This window comes from Colossoma macropomum, unplaced genomic scaffold, assembly GCF_904425465.1.
Source record: "Colossoma macropomum unplaced genomic scaffold, Colossoma_macropomum, whole genome shotgun sequence".
NCBI lineage: Eukaryota > Metazoa > Chordata > Actinopteri > Characiformes > Serrasalmidae > Colossoma > Colossoma macropomum.
Window position 1 is genome coordinate 35,435,376 of NW_023494798.1, and position 23,371 is coordinate 35,458,746.

The 23,371-nt window shown below is 38.1% G+C and overlaps 1 protein-coding gene across 1 annotated transcript; it reads left to right on the top strand.

Annotated features, from left to right (window-relative positions):
- The first annotated feature begins 11,494 nt into the window (after positions 1-11,494).
- Positions 11,495-22,574, top strand: esrrd (estrogen-related receptor delta). Its single transcript, XM_036585065.1, has 7 exons — positions 11,495-11,638; positions 13,316-13,713; positions 17,289-17,405; positions 17,950-18,060; positions 19,383-19,544; positions 19,892-20,161; positions 22,330-22,574. Exons 1-7 carry the CDS (start codon positions 11,577-11,579, stop codon positions 22,572-22,574), a joined length of 1,365 nt encoding a protein of 454 aa, XP_036440958.1. The 5' UTR covers positions 11,495-11,576.
- The last annotated feature ends 797 nt before the right edge of the window (positions 22,575-23,371 follow it).

Sequence of the window (23,371 nt, forward strand, 5' to 3'; positions counted from 1 at the left end):
GGGACAGACTGTGGGTGAGTTTGTGTGAGGTGGCTGTCAGTATTAAAGCGGGGGGTGGGGGGGTGGTGTGGCAGGGTAGCTGGAGTCAGCAGTCTGTCAGATTAGGCAGTGTGGTGACAGTGCAGGAAAAGAGCAGCTCACCCTGCCCGGCCCGATTCACCTACTGGCCCAAATTCAGCTCCCACAACCTTCACTCGCACCAGCACGCACACTGAGCGGGAGGAGTGACCGACACTAACACCATTAATAGATAATAAATGTATAATTAATACAGTTTTATTTATATAGCACCTTTCAGTTCAGCTCAAAGTGCTTCACAAGGAGAGGAGCAGATAAAAGAAGATCATAAAATAAAGGCATTATAAATAGGAATGAAAGGAACAGTAAGAATGTTAAATAACACTTTATTTGAAGGGTGTCTACATAACACATTCATGACATCTTACATAAACACTTCATAACATGTTAATGAATGTTTAAGCCAACATTATAAAGTATACATGTTTTACATGATATTAATATGGTCTACTATGTCATTCTATTGAGATATATTTTTCAAAATAAAAATCCTCATTTCTTCATTTTGATTTCTTTTTAATTATCTGTTAAATGTAATTAAGCATTTTTTTTGCATGTCACTTTAACACATGGGCAGTAAATTACTTATAAATATGCTTAGGAACAATCATTAGAGTGAGGTCATTTTTATTTTGACTGTCCAGAAATGAGCCATTTTACTGAAAATAATACACTTTTTCAAAATAAAAAAGAGAAGAATTAAAGAACTTTTATTTTGAAAAACAGATCTCAGTAAAATATTATGTAAAATATAAATGCTTAATAAATGATGATTTAAACATTTATGAACATGTAATGAAGTGTTTATTTCGGATAGTGAAGTGTTACCCTTTAATGTAGGGCTCTGTTCATAAGGCTGCATGACACCTACATAAGCTCATCATGACAACTGACATAACCCTACATAAATGTTCATAAATGCTTATTCCAATAGACATCAACTGTCATAAAGGCTGCTTTAGCTGATCAAACTTGGTAAATGTAACCTGACACTTTATAAGCATTTAGAAACGTTATGTAGGGTTATGTCAGTCATCATGAGTAGCTTATGTAGGTTGTAGCCTTATGAACAGAACCCTACAGTAAGGTGTAACCAAATGTTATACATTTTCTTAAAATAAATAAAACAATAAAATAGTAATAATGTGACTGACAAAACAAGGTATTTTAGCTCAGAAAAAATAGACAGGAGGAATAAATAAATAATAAAATCATATATATGAACAAACACAGTCGTATGCAAAGGTTTTGGACACTCCTGGTCTAATTCTTCTACAGAGAACTCATTTGAATATGACATTATTTCTGTAAAGTTTAGTGCAGTTTCTATTGAATTTAACACATTGGGAAAAAAATAAAACCTTAAATATAAATGTGCAAATTTGATGTGTTAGTTTTTTCCAACATGTTAAATTCAGTGAATAAACAGTAATTGAGTATTAAAATGTGCATAAGTGTGTCTCTGTAGAGGATGTATAACTTATTTACACTCAGACAATCAACAACAACATGAATTTGAGCAGGAGTGCTCAAGCTTTTGCACAAAATTATATTAAAAAATGTAGTTATGATGTAATTTACAGGTATTGTAAATGAATTGAAGTAAATAGTTGTTGGATGCAGTGTATCTGATTGATAATAATAATAATTATTATTACTATTCTTACTGTTGTTGTTGTTGTTAGCAGTTATTAGTATAGATTTTTCATATTTTTCAATGCAGCCTAAAGTGGATAAACAGAATAAAGGTGTAAACCTTCTGAGCAGAGTGTGTGATTTGCGCCTGTTTGCTGTGCAGAAAGTGAGAGTGTTTACATCGTGGGCTCAGCGTCGGTGTTTGTGAGAACAAATTGGCTCAGTTTGTTGCTGAGACGGACTTTCTGAGGGATTAGACCTTCCGAGCAGTGAGACAGGTGTCAGTGCCTGGCCTAGACAATAATCCGCTCACCTGCCAGAGAGAGAGAGAGATAGAGAGAGAGAGATACTCGCTCTACAGTGGCTCACAACTGGGTCAGTGTTCTGTAACAGTGGGAGGAAAGCGGGTCAGCGCTGCACAGCTGGAGCCGAGTGGCCGACACTTCTAGGAACTGCTCTAATTCCTCTGGAGTGGCACTGCAGTGGTGTGATAACACTCAGCTCATATCACACACAGAGAGGAGAGTCTATACGTCTAAATTACCTAGTAACACAGTTACATTCACTTCTGACCATTTTAGTCTATTAATGATACTGCCACTACTATAAATAATAATTAATAATACAACCTCATTTCTAAAAAAGATGGGACGCTGTGAAAAATGTAAATAAAAATAAAATGTGATGATGTGCAAATCATTTAAACCCTATATTTCATTGAAAATGCTTCAAAGACAATATATCAAGTGTTGAAACTGAGAAATTTTATTGTTTTTGGAAAATATTTGTCCATTTTGTATTTGATGCCAGCAACACGTTCCAAAAAAGTTGGGACGGGGGCCACAAAAGGCTGGTAAAGTTGTGTAATGCTTAAAAAAACACCTGGTGGTTGACAACAGGTCAGTAACATGAAGGGGTTCACCACTCTGTGAAAGACTGCACCATCAAATAGTGCAACAATTCAAGAATAACGTTTCTCAACATAAAATAGCAAAGAACTTCTGCTTTTCATCATCTACGGTACAGAATATCATTAAAAGACTCAGAGAATCTGGAGAAATCTCTGTATGTGAGGGACAAGGCCAAAAACCAGTATTAGCTGGCCGTGATCTTTGGGCCCTCAGGCAGCACTGCATTATAAACAGACATGATTCTGTAGTGGAAATCACTGCATGGGCTCAGAAACACTTCTGAAAACCTCTGTCTGTGAAAACAGTTCATCACTGCATCCACAAATGCAAGTTAAAACTCTAAAACGCAAAGAAGAACTGTACATAAACAGGATCCAGAAACGCTGCCGCCTTCTCTGGGCCTGAGCTCATTTAAAACGGACTGAGGGGGAGTGGAAAAGTGTCCTGTGGTCCGATGATTCAACATTTGAAATTCTTTTTGTAAATCATGGACACTGTGTCCTCCGGGCTAAAGACCACTCAGCTTGTTATCAGTGCACAGTTCAAAAGCCAGTATTCATGATGGTATAGGGGGGCATTAGTGCACATGGCCTGGGTGATGTGCACATCTGTGAAGGCACCATTAATGCTGAACGATATATACATGTTTTGGCGACATGCTGCCATCCAGACGACGTCTTTTTCAGAGAAGGCCTTGATTATTTCAGCAAGACAATGTAAAACCACATTCTGCATGTATTACAGCAGCACTGCTCTGTATTAAAAGAGTCTGGGTGCTAAACTGACCTGCCTGCAGTCCAGACTTGTCACCACTGAAAACATTTGGCACATTGTGAAACAAAAAATACGACAAAGGAGACCCTGAACTGATGAGCAGCTGAAATCCTGTATCAAACAAGAACAGGAAAACATTTGTGAAAAACTACAGCAGTTGGTTACAGAGTTATTCAAAGAAGAGGTGATGAAACATGATAGTAAACAGGCCCCCGTCCAACTTTTTTGGAACGTGTTGTTGGCATTAAATTCAAAATAGGAATATATTTTTCAAAATAAAATTTCTCAGTTTCATCATTTGATATATTTCTTATTTCTTATTCTTATTTCTTATTTTAAGATGGTTGTGCTGTTATTATAAGATTATTTAGCTTATTTCTAGAATTCTTTTTACTAGTTTTAAGTAATTTTATTAAGTAAGATTATCTCACTATTTTGACAGATAATTTTGCTTATTTTGACAGTTTTACAGGATTGTAGATCAGTTTGAGCTTTGTACAGGTGCTGGACGACCAATGACCATGCGTTTAGAGAACACACTCATGCATTGAAGGGTTAATTATGGGACCTTTGTTTTGTGTGTAATATTTTGGAAAATACGAATAGGTCCAGTAATTGTTACCCTATAAATAAGATGGTATTTAATTATTATGGTTATGAGGATATTATGATTATGTGTGTAATCTTACCCAAAACAAGTCTCGCTTATCTGCTCCACATCAGGAACTCCAGAGTCATTTCTAACTTTGGAGAAAAGCCTCTTTAAATGCTTATATTACAGCATTAGTCCACTGTAGGCCGGACGTTACAGTGACTTCTTTGAGAAACAGCAACAATATACACCAATCAGCCACTTCATTAAAACCACCTCCTCTTATCAACACTCACTGTCCACTTTATCAGCTCCACTGACCGTATAGTTTCACTCCGTAGTTCTACAGTTACAGACTGTAGTCCATCGGTCTCTCTGCGTACCTTTGTTACCCTGTTCTTCAGTGGTCAGGACCCCCACAGACCCTCACAGAGCAGGTACTATTTGGGTGGTGGATCATTCTCAGCACTGCAGTAACACTTCGTGGTGGTGTTGTGTGAGTGTGTGTTGTGCTGGTACGAGTGGATCAGACACAGCAGTGCTGCTGGAGTTTTTAAACACCTCAGTGTCGCTGCTGGACTGAGAACCAATAACATCCAGCCAACAGGGTCCTGTGGGCAGCGTCCTGTGACCACTGATGAAGGACTAGAGGACGACCAACACAAACTGCGCAGCAGCAGATGTGTTTACCATAATAAAATTACTGTAACGTACTACCCCCATGGCTTATTGCTTTGTTTTACAACAGCTTAGAATGGCCTCTAAGCACAGAACCATAGAACCAGAGCTGGCCCTCTATGCTGTGTGTTGCGTAGGTCCTACATCAGTCCTACTACAGCTATGAGGGGGTCTGGTCTTCTAGCTACAGGCAGAAGCTGCACAGAACTCCAGCCCAAGTTCTCAGAGCTCCTCCCCTCCCTCAATCAGTCTTCCCTCATACTACCACCGCCATGTTGAAGGCACGGTCTGAACTCACAAACTTGTGTTTGTTGTCAGCAAATAACAGCAACATCTAACAAATAAAAGTTGCTGTGCTAGGTGGGCAGTGTGTCTCTCTCTAGTCCTGGCATGTCAAACTAGGGACCTTCCAGGCCAAAGTGCTGTGGAGCGTTTACCCATAATCTAATTCTCTGAATTCAGTTCAGGAAGACCTTGCTAATTAGCTGATGAGCTGAATCAGGTGTGTTTAATGAGGTAGCGTGTTGAAGTCTGCAGTGCTTTGGCCCTACGAGGACTGGAGCCTGACACATGTGCTCTAGTCAGTGAGAGTGAAATACAGCTATTTATTACATTTGATGAACACAAGGGGCAACAGAGTTGGAGAAAGATGACCGCGTCACAAGTTAATGTGTTCATATGTGCAAAATGATGCTCGCGCTTTGCAGCAGCAGCCTCTGTGGAGTCCAGTCCAGTCCAGACTGTGATCATCTATGACAGGAGTCGCAACCCAAATGTTAAGAAGAGCCATTTTGTCCTTTCAACAGAAATCAAACCACTTTGGGAGCCACAACATTTTATGTCCATTTTACCATCTTGGCTGTAAATATGTCTCAGTATGTGTTAATGTACTAGTATAAACTAAAAATATATAATATAAATGAAAACACAGACTTACTCTGCTCCGCTTTAAGCTTTAGCTCAGCTGTAGCCACTTTTCTCACATCTCCAGCAGGAAACTTTTCCTCAAAAGTAGAACAGTTTCTTGTAAAATGTCTCTTAACGTTCAACTTTTTACGAGGCTGAAGTCGCTTCTCATTCGCCAGCTTCTTGTTTGAATTCTCCCGTTCCACCTTAAATGGTGCCTGAGGTGCCAGAATGTAACTGCTGCATCATTTAAGGTGGAACAGGAGAATTCGAACAAGAAGCTGGTGAACGAGAGTTGACCTCAGGTTCAGGACTTTTTAGTGTTTGTCAGTTTCTCGTTGCAGATTAAACGTATCAGGAAACCAGCTGGAGCGATTATAAACACAAATAAATCCATTTGTCTCCAAATTATTGATGTTCATCTTAAATCTCTCCCTTTGCCGTTTCGTTAGCTACTAGCTAGACGAGATTGTTGTCTGTGTTGCTATGGTGACCAGCAGTCTGCGCTGATCTTCAGGGTTAAAGGGTGAATTAGCAGTTCTACATTAACTCCAGAGTTTAAGACCATTTATTGTTAAACTGTGTTGAACGATCAGCAGAGCTTTATTTTACCGTAAAGGAGGATTATTTTATTTTTACCTACTAATCTGATTCAGCTGTGGAGCCGCAACAGGGCAGTAAAAGAGCCGTATGCGGTTCTGGAGCCGCATGTAGCCGACCCCTGTACCAGACCCTAAAGCTTTAGTTACAACTCTGACTAATGCAGAAGAGAAAGCAATGGATTGACATTGACTATTGATTAAATATTGAGTTTAAAATGTTTTGTATTTTGATATTTGAAAATAAAAGGAAAGTATAAAGGTAAGAGCTTGAATGGGCCTGATAGCAGCTATTAAAAATAATAACAGTATCATCTATAATTTTCAGGAGCTTCAGTTTGTCAGTAGACGAGTAAATATTTATTGATAAATATTGTTTGTACCTCATTCTGTTCTGTCTACTTATTCTTAGAGCGACAGGTGGAGCAGACTGGTTTAAAGGGTGGAGGATTGTAGTGGGAGCACTGGGGTGTCAGGTGTGACTGTGTGGCAATCGCAAATGGTTTACATGGTTCATGGGTCAGGTAGGAGGACCCCTTTGCAGAGTTTTCCTCTGGGCCCCAGGGAGGTCAGGACCAGCTCTGTCTAGAACATCCTGATAAACGGACTCAGCAGATAAGCAGGTTGGTGGATCTGCAGTTATGGTTAATGTTTTTAACCTCTTGGTGACAGAGGCCATGGTGGGGGGTTATATAACGGAGCGCTCTGAGCGCATTAGATGGTGGTGTGATGCTCCAGCCCTTCACTGTGGCACAGCGTGTGCACTCGAAAGTGTCACCTCAGCAAATCTACAATCTTCAGGCCTGGCATCACCACACAGCTAATCACCGACGTGCCCACACAGACACTCGGCTCTGCCGCAGGTAATCCGTGATACGCTGCACTCTGCCTGACCCACTGATTCTCCCTTTATCTCTCTCAACTTCTTCCACTCGTCCAGTTCACTCGCCGAACGCTTCCGTCCTCAGCGCTTCACACCTTTACGCTCCGGATTAGCAGAAATGTAGCCTCTCATTCCTTCTTAAAGGGCTCGTATCATGGAAAACTGAGTTTGAATTCATGTTACTTCAGTCAAACAGTTTGATGTGGTGTAAACACTGTTAAAGTCTCAAAACATACCGGTCGATACAGTCCATGTGTCAGCTCATACTGAATGTGTTGTTTTTGTGATGTCACATAAACCAACACATTTACATACATCCGGCTATTCATCCTACAGCGGGAATGGGCGGGGCTAAACTGTATGTAAATGTAAAGGTGTGAATCAGAGAATCAGAACAGAGCTCATTAGCATATATCATTCTTAAAGGCACAGCAACAAAAACGGCCTGATAAACTCTAGAGGACGAAAAGAGGTCATGTAAAAATAAATTCTGTTTTTGGTGCATAAAAACTACAGAAAAATCTCATTAGGAAAAATATAATATAAGAAAAAATGTCTGGGCTGTTTAAGTTGTTATTTAAGAGGCCAGTAAATAGTTAAAACAAAAACAATACAAAATGTAATTTAATATATTAGGTTTTATACGTATAAGCCCAGTTAAAAAAACAGAAAGCAGTGAGTAGTAAATTCTGTTTGACGTGTTTCACAGTTAAAAAGATACAAAAACGCTGTGGCATTTATTTTTAATGGTCCTTTTAGATGAAACAAACACTCTCAGTAACATCTCAAAAACATATGAGGGTTAGGATATGGGTTGAGGTCAAGATTAGGGTTAGGGTTAGGGTCAGGGTGAGGGTTAGGATTATTTTTTGAACATTTCACGGTTCTAGTCTTAAGTTGCTCCTGTCTCAACCTTTTTGGTACATGCTGTCAGCATCAATTTCACAATGAACGTATGTTTACAAAAACAGTGAAGCTGATGAGATTGCATGTCTTTGTTCTGTTTTTGTTCAAATACAGGTCAAAGCAGATTTACCTAAGAATCACTACAGAAGCAAACTAGAAAACAGAACTGAAAAACTGAACCTTAATAACGCTCCAGAATGTCTGTGTCTTTTTTAAAAGCTAATATATTTTTGTATTTCCTGTTGTTGAGGCCTCTGTTACCCAGAGGATCTCTAACACACACCTGACTGGTTTCCTGTCCTGAAATATGACTATTAGTGATGTATTTGTACTTAATTAATACTCAATATTTCAGCTCAGTTCAGTCATTCTGAAAACAGATCAGCTCAATATTTAAAATGTGACTGAGTATATGAAGTATAACTGATTATATATGGTATAACTGATTATGTACATTATAACTGATTATATGTCATCTAACTGCTTATTTATACAGTATAACATACATTATAACTGATTATATACAGTATACCTGATTATATATAGTGTCACTGATTATGTATATAGTATACCTGATTATATATAGTATAATTGATTATGTACAGGGTAACTGATTATATACAGTGTTACTCTGTATACACAATAAAACTAATTATATACAGTATAGTCGATTATACAGTGTAACTGATGATATATGGTGTAACTAATTATATACAGTATACCTGATTAAATTTAAAGTGTAACTGATTATATACACTGTGTAACTTAGTATATACAGTATAGCTGATTATATACAGTGTACCTGATTATATACAGTGTAACTGATTATATACAGTGTAATTATGTATACCGTGTAACTTAATATATACAGTATAGCTGATTATATACAGTATTCCTGATTATATATAGTGTAACTGATTATATGTACTATATACCTGATTATATACAGTGTAACTGATTATATGTACTATATACCTGATTATATACAGTATAACTGATTATATACAGTGTCACTGGTTGTATATACAGTATAACTAATTATATACAGTATACCTGATTATATACAGTATAATTGATTATATACAGTGTAATTATGATGTAACTTAATATATACAGTATAGCTGATTATATACAGTATACCTAATTATATATAGTGTAACTGATTATGTATACACTATACCTCAGTATATACAGTATAATGATTATATAGTGTTACTGATTATATGCAATTTACCTGATTATACATACACAGTATAACAGTATATACAGTATAGCTGATCATGTATATACAGTGTAACTGATTATTTGTAGTATGACTGATTAAACTGAGGTGGCTGCTCTGCGGTCAGTCAGTGTAGCAGTGTGTGTTATTGTGCAGGGTGGCCGTTGTTTCCAGTGCAGAAACTTGTCTGTTTTGAGCGTAAACAGCGCTGTAAGCGGGTCGGGGGAAGTGCTGCACCGCTGCTGATCGGACCGGTTTATTTTAGTAGATTCAACACAGCAGGTTCTGGAAATGTATCTATTTACACACAACATACCTGTTTAACTAAAACTGTAATTATCCTCACAGCACACACACACACAAACACACACACACACACACACACACACACACACACAAACACACACACACACACACACACACACAGACAAACACACACACACACAACACACACACACACACACACACACACACAGACAAACACACACACACACACACACACACACACAAACACACACACACACACATACATACAACTAGAGAGAGTACTAATAGTGCAGAATTAGGCCTTTTAAAGCACATTATTCAAAATAAAAATATGGGCAGGTTAATTGTGTGTATTAATACTATAAATTTGTCCCAAATAACGGTTAGTTTTTAAATAAATTATTTAAACATTTTTAATTGAAACAAAATGTTTTCTTGTTGCTAAATTGCATAATTTTGAGAAATACTTATTTATTTATTTATTTATTTATTTATTTATTTTAAGTGGGGTACTTTGCTTCTTTGTTGCCATATGGCAACAGCTTGTGTCACATTAGTACATTCATCATCCAACCATACAAAAACATGCATAACCACCATATATGCATTAATATTTTAAGAATATAGAAAGACATATGAAGATAAATATGTTGATAAAATTTGCAGTGTATACATTTACTCTAATTTCAGATCGCATTTCCACATGGCAACAACTGCATTAACTACATTTTATTGTGTTGTATCAAACTTATAGCAGCTAAACTGGTTTAATTTATGAAAAAGAGATGTTAAATTCCCACAGTGTTTCTGTTCTTATTGAACTATGAATATTAATGTTTATAAATATTGAACTATACACAGTTTGAGAACATCGTGTGATAGTGTGGGAAAAAGCAGTACAAACTGCAACAAGAAGGCCTTTGATCAGATGAAAGTCCATCATATTCCACATGAAGCCTTCAGTATCCCAAAGGATAAGAAACAACCAGGACTTTTATTTTGTAATCAGGCCAAACATTATAAGGAGTAATTGTTGCTTTATGGCAACACCATGCAGTAAAGCAGGGCTGCATATGAGGGTGTTTGATTTGGCCTGTACCCTCATGAACCAATCAGAGAACAAACATATTTTACTACATACTATACTATTGTATATATTATATATACTATTCTATACTATACTATACTATTCTATGCTATACTATGCTATACTATGCTATACTATACTATACTATTCTATACTATACTATACTATTCTATGCTATACTATACTATTCTATACTATACTATACTATACTATTCTATGCTATACTATACTATACTGTACTATACTATTCTATGCTATACTATACTATTCTATACTATACTATACTATACTATGCTATACTATACTATACTATACTATACTATTCTATGCTATACTATACTATACTGTACTATACTATTCTATTCTATACTATACTATACTATACTATTCTATGCTATACTATACTATACTATACTGTACTATACTATTCTATGCTATACTATACTATTCTATACTATACTATACTATACTATGCTATACTATACTATACTATACTATTCTATGCTATACTATACTATACTGTACTATACTATTCTATACTATACTATACTTAATACTGATTTACATTTTAAAGTGATGTTTTTGAGTATTTCAGTAGCAAAAAAGTAGTGTAATGTTATAAAATACATTCATAAAAACTAAATTTAAAACCTGCCTTCCTTCTTTGTTTGTATACTGTTTTGTCTATTTGATGCACCACAAGCTTTACACTTTGGCCCCCTGTGATTAAAAGTTTGCGCACCCCTGCAGTAAAAGGATGCAGGATGTTCCTGTTTTATGAGGAGATCAGTGATGAAGTGACTGAGCCGAGTCTCACCGTGGGAGGATTTGGTCCAGCAGGAGAAGGTTTCACCCACCTGTGTGAGGATTAGAGCTCCAGACTCCGCCTCCCTCAGAGTTCAGTGGTTAAATAGCCCTGAGGCTCCAGCGGGCCGGCTTTAGTGTGTCAGCACTCCTCTCTGTCTCTCTGTCTCTCTCTCTCCTTTCTCTCCTGTCTTCGTTCTCCTCTCACCTCCGAGCTCTCTTCGTGGAATCTGGATGATGGAGCTGAAGGAGTTTTGCTTGAGTGACGACTTTCACTTCCTGAACCAGCAAAACAGGTACGACACTGAGACACTTACAGTGATTAATAATAACGGTCATAGATTTGTCGATTTAGACCATTTAGTGCTGTCAGTGAGTGAGAAAGGGTCACTGTACACTGTATCAGTAATTTATCAATCAATAAGAAAGAATGACACATATGTGTGCCATATGCAGTCATGTGCAAAAGTTTGTGCGCCCCCAAAAGGTTGATTTTCTAAAGGAAAACACATAAATGTGGCATTTCTCTGCAAAATTTAATTTTATTTCAGGTTCTATTTATTTGCTGGGTTTAACATATTGGGACAAAACATAAAATATAAACTGTGCCATAACTTTTGCACATTAATTTGTTTTATTTTTCTCCCCAATATGTTAAATTCAGCAAATAAACAGTCATTGTGTATTAAAATGTGCAGAAGTGTGTCTCTGTAGAGGATGTGTAACTTATTAACACTCAACAACAACATTGAGCAGAGGAGCACAATATACGACTGTACATCTTATTCAGCTATAACCACCGTTATGTAATGTGGAATGTAAAGTAAATAATTAAATAAATTCATAAATAATTCTGTTATGCATCTGCCAAATCTAATGATTATGGAAAAGTTATTTGCAAATTACCACCAGAACTAAAAGATTACATTTAATTAAAAAGTTTCTTTAAGTTACAATAAATACTATGCATTTAATATCAACCAAAAGTGTTTGATTTTGTAAATGTTGATTTTAAACTTGCATTGGAACTGAAAACAATACACTCAAATTAGAAAATCCCTCTAAATTATTAATGTTTGTAGGTTGCAGTATAGTTCAAAATAATAAAGAGGCAATCTACGTTTATGTTATTGTGCATTTGAATGTCCACCAATTTACTCTGTTTCATGATTTCCTTCTTTAATGCACATCACAAAGTTCACTTAAGTTTAGGATGTTTGCATTTTTACAGATAAACATAAATAGTCTCATGCATTTAAATTTCCATTTAAAACTGCCACCAGAGTGAAAGCTGCGCACTAAAGTTTTAAAAGTTTGATTGTTTTGTTTTCAGACGACAGTAACTACAGCAGATTAGCATTGTGTTCGCTTGTGTTTCAATGTCTAATTAAGCTACAGCTAATGTTGTTTAATGCTACAAAAAAAGGAAAATGTCTGTTTGATTACATTTGATGATGCATAAAAATATACACCAATATATACACCAAACGGTTCGTGTTTTACAGTCTTATGCAAAAGTTCGTCATGTTTTGTAAGTAAGTGCACATCCGCTACAAAGAATGCACAATTGTTATGTATTTGCTGGAATCATATTAGGAAAAAATTTAAACATAAAAAATAGCAACTATGTACTATAATTAGCATAAATATGCCATATTTAAGTTAAATGTATATAGCAAACGCAAGTACGCTGTACAAAAAGTAGGGGGAAAAAAGAATTTTATATATATAATATGGCTGGGGTGCACAAACCTTTGCATAAGACTATGTCTCTATGCGGAAATAATAGTATTAAATTAGTATTAAATAGTATTAAATAGTGTTTCATGTTAGAAATTTAATAAATAATTCCGAATCATACCAAAATAAGCGAATCAACTCAGTAGTGAATCACTGAATCATGTCCTACAGAATCAGGTCAGAGATTCACTCCCGCAGTAGCTAACAGTGTTCTGCATGTGTTTGACTGACAGTCTGTTGGACCCCTCGTCCACTGATGACCCCCCATCCCCACGGGAACAGGGGGTGAAGGTGGACCCCCTCAGCCCCCCCTTCACGGCTCCATTCAGCCCCAGCAGCACATCGGACAGCAGCGCATACAGCCTGTTCTCTCAGGGTCACTCTCTGGACCCGGACTCGCCCAGCTCCAGCAGCACGGCCACCTTTAACCCCGCCCACTACGGCGCCGAGGAACACCCTGGCCTGCAGGTCGCTGCCCAAACGCACTCCGTCCTCAGCCGAGACTACATCCCCAACCTGAACCCCGGACCCAAACGCCTCTGCCTGGTCTGCGGGGACTTCGCGTCCGGCTACCACTACGGAGTCGCGTCCTGCGAAGCCTGCAAGGCGTTCTTCAAGAGGACCATCCAAGGTGACTGCACAGAAAACACAGCAACTAAAGATGGTTCTTCAAGGGTTCTTTAGTAAAGAGTGGTTCTATATAGAACCATGAACACTCAAAGAACCGTTTGCATGCATAAATGGTTCTTTGCATGGTGAAACGGTTCTTCAGACTGATGGAGAATATGTTGTATATGGTTCTGAATAGAACCTTTTTAAAAATGGTTCCTCAAAGAAACATTTGCGAAACCATTCTCTATCAATCTAACGAATGGTTTGTTAGATTGATGGAGAATGTGTTTTATATGGTTCTATATAGCACCAAAAAGGGTTCTGCTGTTGTAACAACCTTGACATCACAACTATATTAGAACCCTTTTTGGTGCTATATAGAACCATATAAAACACATTCTCCATCAATCTAACAAACCATTCGTTAGATTGATAGAGAATGGTTTCGCAAATGTTTCTTTGAGTGCTCATGGTTCTATACAGAGCCACTGTCAGGGTTCTATACAGCACCAAAAAGGTTCTGCTATTGTAACGATGTCAAGCTTGCAACAATAGCAGAACCCTTTTTGGTGCTGTATACAACCATACACAACACATTCTCCACCAATCTGAAGAACCATTTCACCATGCAGAGAACCATTTTAGCATGCAAATGGTTCTTTGAGTGTTCATGGTTCTATATAGAACCACTGTCTTTACTAAAGAACCATCTTTTTTAAGAGTGTATGTGATAAATAAGGCACTTCATCACTGCAGTGATCGGGTTTGTATTAAGCTGATTGAATCATTTTCTGCTAAAAATCTGCAGACAGTGTTTTACTGTTCAGTAACCAAGTAACATTGTTCTGAATCAGGGGTGCACAAACTTTTTGTCTTTAGTGAAAAACAGCATACAAATAGTATAGAAACAAAGAAAGCAGGTATGTTTAATACAGTTTCAGGTTTAAAATGTGTTTCAGTCTCTTAAAACACTTCAGTTAAACAGTTTTGTGTATTACGTTAAAATTAGCTCTGAATCTTTCCAGAGTAATCGAATCAACTCATGAATCACTGAATCATTTCCTAAAAGAATCATAATTGAATCAATTCTTTCACTCCCATAGTGACGAGCAGCATTTTGATTGTTTGTGTTTGATTGTCTGTTATACATATTTATGAGGGAAATAAGAACTTATACATATGCATATAACTTATATATATGTATGTAATATATGTGTATATATAATATATGCAGTATTCAAACAGGTTTGTTCTCTTAGGGGTAAATTTTCAATGAATTATCTCTTAAGAGGGGGTGAGTTTTCTGGCAGGCCAAACCAAACGTCCTCAGTGAACACTCCCGGTCAAACTCCATGATTCTCTAAGTGTGAATAAGTGAACACACCCTCTACAGAGACACACTGAGCACAGCCCAGAGCTGCTGTACGGATTTATTCCTGCTTAACTGAGGACTAGCACACCGAAAACTGAAATTTCAATAGAAGGCGGTGTGAGTGGGCTGAGACTCTGTACAAGTGTGCATTGGGGTGAATGAGGGGGGTTCAGGCTATTTGAGAAAAGCGCCGGTCCTAATTAATGAAGTGATCAATACTGTATTCAAACACTTCAGCTAACAGTGTCCTGCCAGCCTGGAGCCGAGCTGGGATTGATTTTCGTGTGAAGACTCAGTGTGTTACAGTCAAATAACTGACTCAAGTATATATGTGTGTCTATCTATGTATTTATATATATATATACACACATACATATACATACAAATACATATATTTTAGTGTTGTCGGAACACAACTTTATATCCCAAAAAGGGTAACTTTACAGAAGAAAGAAGAAACATACTCTACTTTTAATGTAAGTCTATGGAACCAGACTTTTTTCCAAGTAATTTTGGGTCGTTTCTTTTGGTTCATTCATCATGAAATTCACACACAATGTAAAGAACAACAGACACTTTCAAATTATGTCAAAAACCAAAAAAAAAAGTAGCTAAAAAGTTTTTGTGTGACAGCAAAAATAAATAAATAAATAAATTATAAATAAATTATTAAATACTATTAAATAAGTAGAATATATAATATATAAGTATATAAATAAAATATATATATATATAATAAAATTCAATTGGAATGTTAATTCCTTCTTATACCTTTAAAACATAGTTATTCAAGTAAAGACAGTGTGTATGTATGGAACTGTGACAACATATTATAGAACCGTTTAAATACAAAAATGACTCTTGGCCTGGTTAACTGGTTCTTTTAAAAAATGGTTCTATATATCACCAGGGTTCCAGTATTGTTACAAGTCATAGAACCTTTAAGAATGTACATGTAGAACCATAACAACTCACAGAACCATTTAAATGCTTGAATGGTTCTTTGCATGACGAAGAACGTTGTATATATTTCTTGAAAGAACATTTTTTTTTAATTATTTTATGTTTCTTAATATATAATATATAATATATAATATATTTTCTAATATATTTACATTTCTACCAAAAAGGGTTCGGTTATTGTTACAGGTCATAGAAACATTTGGGTATTATATAGAACCTGTTTCGACTTTTCCCCCAGTACAAAATAAACGCAAAAAAGGGTTATCTAGAACGTTACATCCAAGGCAAAACCATTTAGGACCCTCTACTCTTAAAGACTGTACCCTGGTAGAGTTACTGACGGTCGTTTATTGGAGTCTGTGTGTGATGAGCGCAGTGATGGTGTGTAAATATTGACGGGGCTCGTTTAACTGATTCTGATCAGGTTATTCTGAGGTAAAATTAACAGCTATTGGAAAACCCAACGAATAAATCTGCTCTTTGTTACCCAAAACCGAAGTGGACGCTTAGGGTGTCTATGTTGTTGGCACTGCCCGCGGGCAGATCAGGCTTATTAAAGTCTTAATACTATATGAGGAGGTTATCAATATATTGATGAAGCGCTGCAGCTGGAAAGTAAAGCCTGAATCCCAGAGATTCTCCGACTGGGACTCTTTTTATTAGAGCAGAGTTCATTGATTAAAAACCCCCCCTCCCAAAAACAACAGCCTGGACTGTGTGTGTGGGCAGTAATGGGTGATGGACACTCATCAATACTCTTTGTCTTGGAAGCTGCTGTGTTTGTTTAACGTGGCTGTGGTTATGAAGCTATGCGACGTTGTTAAATCAATACAGACACTGTCTGGCTCTCTATGGATTTCTGTGTGAAAGCTCAGCTTGTCAGACTAAAGCGCAACAATACGGTTTTAATCCAGCTTTGATTTATACGGCCTGGACAGTTTAACAGCTTTGATATGAACATTAATGTCCAAATCAATATTACAGAGACTGAACTGAACAGACTGGAGTGGTTAGTGTCTTCTGCACTTTCAGCCTAGCCTACAGTTCTGTCTGTCTGTCTGTCTGCTTGTCTATCTGTCTGTCTGTCTGTCTGTCAATCTGTCTATGTGTCTATCTCTCTGTCCTTCTGTCTCTCTGTAAGATGTGATCAAAGAAAGTTCAGATTTTTCAGAGTGTTTGTATTTATTGTTTTTGCAGTTTGTATCGATTATTTTTTGCTTATTGATTTGTATTTATTAGTCTGTGTGCTGATGTTCCAGGAAATATCGAGTACAGCTGCCCGGTGGTGAACGAGTGTGAGATCACGAAGAGACGGAGGAAAGCGTGTCAGGCCTGCCGCTTCCAGAAGTGTCTGCGGGCCGGCATGATGAGAGAGGGTGAGCTGGTCATTAGACTTTATCATTAGACCATTACAGAGTAAATCTCACAGCAGATCAGTTTGATTAAGGCTCGTTAAGAAACGATTCAGTGATTCAAACAGTTCAAATGATTCACAATTTGATTGGATTGGATTATTTTGGTACAACTCAGAATTACTTTTATCCCCTTAAATGGCCTAAACGTCAGTTACACACGTCTATAGCGTTTGCCTTGTAGCACATGTAGTTACTGCATAATAAGCTCTTGGATATAATAAACCGGGGATTTAAAACTTGTTTACATTCAAAAACAGAAAACAGACTGAGAATGTGATTATTATTATTATTATTATTATTATTATTATTATTATTACTTTTATTTCTATGCATTTTTACACACCTAGTTCACTGTGTTTAGATCATCAAATACCATTTTTAGGGCTGGTTTTCAGTTACAAGAAATCAAGCTTGTTTTAAGGAACCCAAATTTATCAGTCCAGTATTACTGTGTTAATGATGTGTGTTAATACTGTGTGTTAATGATGTGTGTTAATGTGTGCAGGTGTGCGTATGGATCGAGTGAGAGGAGGCCGGCAGAAGTATAAAAGGAGAGTGGACTCCAGCCTGTCCGTCTTTATCAAAACACCTTACATACATCCAGTCAAATCAGTCCGTAAGTGCCCTCAAACGTTTCCCAGTTAAATCCCATTTTTACTCATTAAATCACTCCTACACTCACTGGCCACTTTGTTAGAAACACCCATCTTGTACTTCCACTCACTGGCCACTTTATTAGAAACACCCACCTTTTGCTTCCACTCACTGGCCACTTTATTAGAAACACCCACCTTGTGCTTCCACTCACTGGCCACTTTATTAGAAACACCTTACAGCCCCTCTATGTAGGTGTTCTGTTTCAGACTGTAGTTAATCTGTTGCTGTACAGTTTATCAGCCTCCTCTATTCATCATTGGTCAGTTTCTGACTACAAGACCGGCGTTTTTTTTACAGAACCTTTATAATCTCTTTACTACACTCTTAAAAAGATGGTTCTTCAACAGTTCTTTGGTAAAGGCAATGATTCTACATAGAACCATGAACACTCAAAGAACCCTCTGAATCCCTAAATGGTTTTTTGCATGTGAAATGGTTCTTCTGATTGATGTTTTATATTGTTCTATATAGCACCAAAAAAGGTTCTTGCAATTGTTGACATTGTAACAATAGAAGGACCTTGTTTGGCGCCATATAGAACCTTTTTCAAAAAGGTTCTACTTAGACCCATATACAACACCTTCTCCTTTAATCTGAAGAACCATTTCTTGATGCAAAGAACGCTATGAGCATGAAAATGGTTGAAGAACCATTTTTTCAAGAGTGCATGTATTATTTGCTGCTGCCCACCGAACCTCTGTGGACGTCAGTCCTGACGTTGCATTTTTTTCATCTGGCAGTAAATATCATTACATTTATGGCATTTTTTCACATTTCATGTGTTTTTATGCACATTTTTAAAATTTGCTTAGAATAGATAGATGTGGATTCTATCTACAGTGGCAGATGAATAAAGGCTGCATCTAGCAGGGGTTCGGTGGGAGATGGTGGGAGCGACTCCAGCACTCATTAAAATGGTCCTCTGCCTGCTCCGCTCTGCCTGGCATCTCTGAACTGTTAGAGCTGCAGTCATGCACAGCTGACCGAGGCCTGTAATGCTGCTCCACTGAGAGATAACACAGGTTTAAATCCCACCACACACCGTGAGAGAGACTCTTATCTTGCAACTTGTGGCACAAATGTCCTGTTATCTTCAGGAATTTGAGCTGGAGTAGAGCAGCTGATAGAGATACAGACTTTTTTCACATCAAAATTTGTCTCAAACCCGGCCATAAACATACAAAGTGCACCTATGAGGCAGGTGTTTCTAATAAAATGGCCGATGAGAGTAAATACGAGCGTCATGATTCTTTTTAATGATCAAATTTGTATGTTTTCCAGGAAATAAGGTCATTTCCCAGCTTCTGGTGTCTGAGCCGGCTCCGCTGAGGGCGTCCCCGGACCCCTCCATCCAAGACACTGACCTCAACACCCTGCTGACCTTATGTGACCTTTTAAACAGGGAGCTCCTGGTCATGATCGGCTGGGCCAAACACATCCCAGGTATCTTACACTTCTCTAAGATCACTGCTGTCTATCACCTAAGCACTGTTTCTCAGTCCTTTCATTAACGTGAAAGTTTGGCCAACAAAATCTAATCCCCCCCCCGGACTGAACCGGCAACCTTCCGGTCACACGGCTGGTTCCCTAACCTCCAGCCCACGGCAAAAGGGAGCAGCAATTTTGGAGCATTTATATGGTCCATTCATCATGAACACGTTGTAAAAGGCATTTGGCATTTTCAAACTGTGTAAACAAAAGGAAAAATAATGTGATTGATAAAAAAAAAATTAATAAATAAAAAGAAAAATAAACTGAACCCTTTCCTAACTGACCTGTCCATCGTTCAGGGTTCTCCACGCTCTCTCTGGTGGATCAGATGGCTCTGCTGCAGAGTGGCTGGATGGAGGCTCTGCTGCTGTGTGTGGTCTGGAGGTCTCAGGGTTGTCCTCAGGAGCTGCAGTTTGCGGAGAATCTGCGGCTGAACGAAGCTCAGGCCAGAGCGGCCGGCCTGCTGGACCTTTACACGCCTCTCAGACATCTGACCACAAAATACCAACAGCTGAACCTCAGCCAGGAGGAGGCCGTCACGCTGAAGGCCATGGCCCTCGCCAACTCAGGTACACCAAACTGAACCTCTTACTTCGAGAACCATCCAATAGAAATGGACAGAACATGTATTCTGAGCTTTTTAGAGGACATCTGGTTTCTATTACTATAAACGATGACCACTGAATTATAAACAAATAAGAAAATAAGATGGAATTCTCTTTAAATATGACAGTTCAGTTGGCTCTGGGGAATCCTAGGCCTCTTTTTCCCTCCAAAATCTGTTTTCCGTTACTGAATCATACTCACTAATTCTGAGTCAGTGGGCAGGAGAAAAAGCAATCAATAGCAGGACAGTGAGGAGCAGCTCCAGCCCACAGCCGGATCAATAAATCCATCCAAGCCCCAACCCCGCCCCCACTCAGTGCCAGGGCTCTAACGCAGGACCCCTAAACCCATTAGCCTGGCCTCTCAGCCTGCAGGGGCTGCGTGGTCAGAGGAAACGCTGCTTTCACTCCTGAATAAAAAGGTCCGTCTGTGTCGGCTCTAAAGACGGTAACCAAGCAGACGTCCCTGTTCAGTCCATTAAGCAGAAATAAAGGATAAATATGGTAAACAATGTGATCCGACACGGTTTCAAACAAACACAACAGAGCGTGTTTAACACCTGAACAGGCCTTCACCCAAACAGCCGGGGGCCCCACACGACCTTGGCCAAACATTTCACTCGCTCACTCGTTCACTGTGCGTGCACTTCACTTGTTCGGTCGCTTGCTGTGCCCTGTCTGCTTCACTCACTCACTCAGTGTAACCTGCACAGTTCACTGGTTCATTTATGTTCTACGTTGTGCTCCATTTCATTAATTCACTGTTACCTATAAAATAGAGCTGTTCATGCATTCATAATTGCCTACATAGTTTACATGTTGACTCTGCCCTGTATAGTTCACTCATTCACTTATTTACCAAGCGCTATGTAGTTCACACGTTCACCTAATTCACTATTGCATACATAGGTTACTTGTTCAGTCATTCACTATTCCCTACATAGTTCACTTGTTCAATTACTCACTATTGCGTATATAGGTCACTTGTTCAATTACTCACTATTCTCTACATTGTTCACTTGTTCACGTTGTTCACTATTGCCTGCACAGTTCACTCCTTTAATTATTCACTATTGCGTACAAAGGTTACTTGTTCAATAATTCACTATTGCCTACATAGTTCACTTGTTCAAATACTCACTATTGTGTACATAGGTTACTTTTTCAGTTATTCACTATTGCCTACATAGTTCACTTATTCAATTATTCACTATTGCCCTACACAGTTCACTTGTTCAAATACTCACTATTGTGTACATAGGTTACTTGTTCAGTTATTCACTATTGCCTACATAGTTCACTTGTTCAGTTACTCACTATTGCGTACATAGTTCACTTGTTCAGCTATTCACTATTGCCTACATAGTTCACTTATTCAATTATTTACCATTGATTACATAGTTCACTTGTTCAATTATTCACTATTGCCTACATAGTTCACTTGTTCATTTACTCTCATTCACTATGCCCTCAACAAATCACTCATGTATTCACTATGTCCAACATAATTCACTCGTTTACATGCTCTACATAGTTCACTTCACTCATTTACATAATTCACTTGTTTACTCGTTGACTATGCCCTGTATAGTTCACTCAGTCACAATTCCCCATGTCACATAATTCACTCATTCATTTACTCACTTACTATTCCCTGTATAGTTCACATGTTAACTGCCCTGAAATTAATGTTATGCAAGTTTGTGGCTACATAATCTATACATTATATTCTAATATTTTTTTCATTTTTAAGAAATTAACACACATGAATTTAGATGCTGTGTAGAACATTCTGTAAAAATGTTAAATAAATAAATAAAAATCTAGAAAAATGCACAAAACTATAACGTATAGCACAGGTTTTTTAAAAAAATAACAGTTTGTCATACTGTTATCACATAATCAAGTCTAATTCAGGTTTGCTGAGTTAGCATCATGCTAATTGGTGGGGTATAAGCTCCTATTATCTGTTAGCTACATATAGCCTCGTAGCTCCAGTGCTAAAATGAAAGGAGCAAACTTCAGACACCAGACACAGCTGATTCACTACGTTTGGGTGAAATTTTTGGGAGAAATTGTCTAAATTTGATTGGCGCCCTTTGTGACCTTGACCACGGATTTCTTTCCTTCAGACGCTGAGAACGTTGAGAGTGGGGACGCGGTGCTGCGGTTTCAGGACGGCCTCCACGAAGCCCTGCAGGACTATGAGAGTGTCCAGCGTCCCTCCGAGCCCCATCGCGCCGGTCGGCTCCTGATGACCCTCCCCCTGCTCAGACAGACCGCCCAGAGAGCCGTCCAGTGCTTCTGCCGTCTGCACATGGAGGGACGCGTCCCAATGCATAAGCTCTTCCTGGAGATGCTGGACGCCAAGATTTAGGCTGAACCTCAAATGGCTCCCTGCTTCCTATATAGTGTGCTACACAGGACACAACGGTCTTGGTCAATGGTCTGGTACAGCAGTGGTCTTCTACACACAAAAAGTGCACCATATGTATAAAAGGGAGCTGTTTTGGACGCAGCTTTAGAAAGGTCCAGCTAGGCGGCCAGAATTAGGGCAAAGGTCAATGATGCCAAGCCCAGGAAGCTGGCAGTGGAAGTTATCTGAACGTCTGAATTCAAATGTTCGGCTCCCCCTGCAGGCCGCTTACTTGAAAAACATTCAGACAGACTGAAGAACTCTCTATGGAGAAAATCTAATGGGTCTCAGTATGGAGCCCTGGAGTACACCAGCATTAGAATTAACAATACTGTTTAGATTATATTGTATTAGGTTGATGGTGTTGTTCAAACAAATAATAGATACATAATCCACAGTATGGGGTGGGCAATATGATACATTATTGTGATAAATTACATCACAATTTGCTGAGTATATGATGGGTATGTTCTAGAACACAACAACTGCATGGATCAATAAAAAGCACTGATTACAGAGAGCCTGTAGACAACAACCAAAGTGTAGTAACTGCATAGTAACAAGTAGCTGATTTGATGGCAGCCCATTATGACATCACCTCATTTTATTTAACTGTTTGATTTTTTTTTCTCTTTTTCCTTCTTAAAAAAGTGTGTTCCAACTTATCAACCTCAAAGTGATTAAATATTGCAATACATATCATGCATCAGGGAAATGTGTACAATTATTGTGATGTTTTTGTCATATCGCCCACCCTT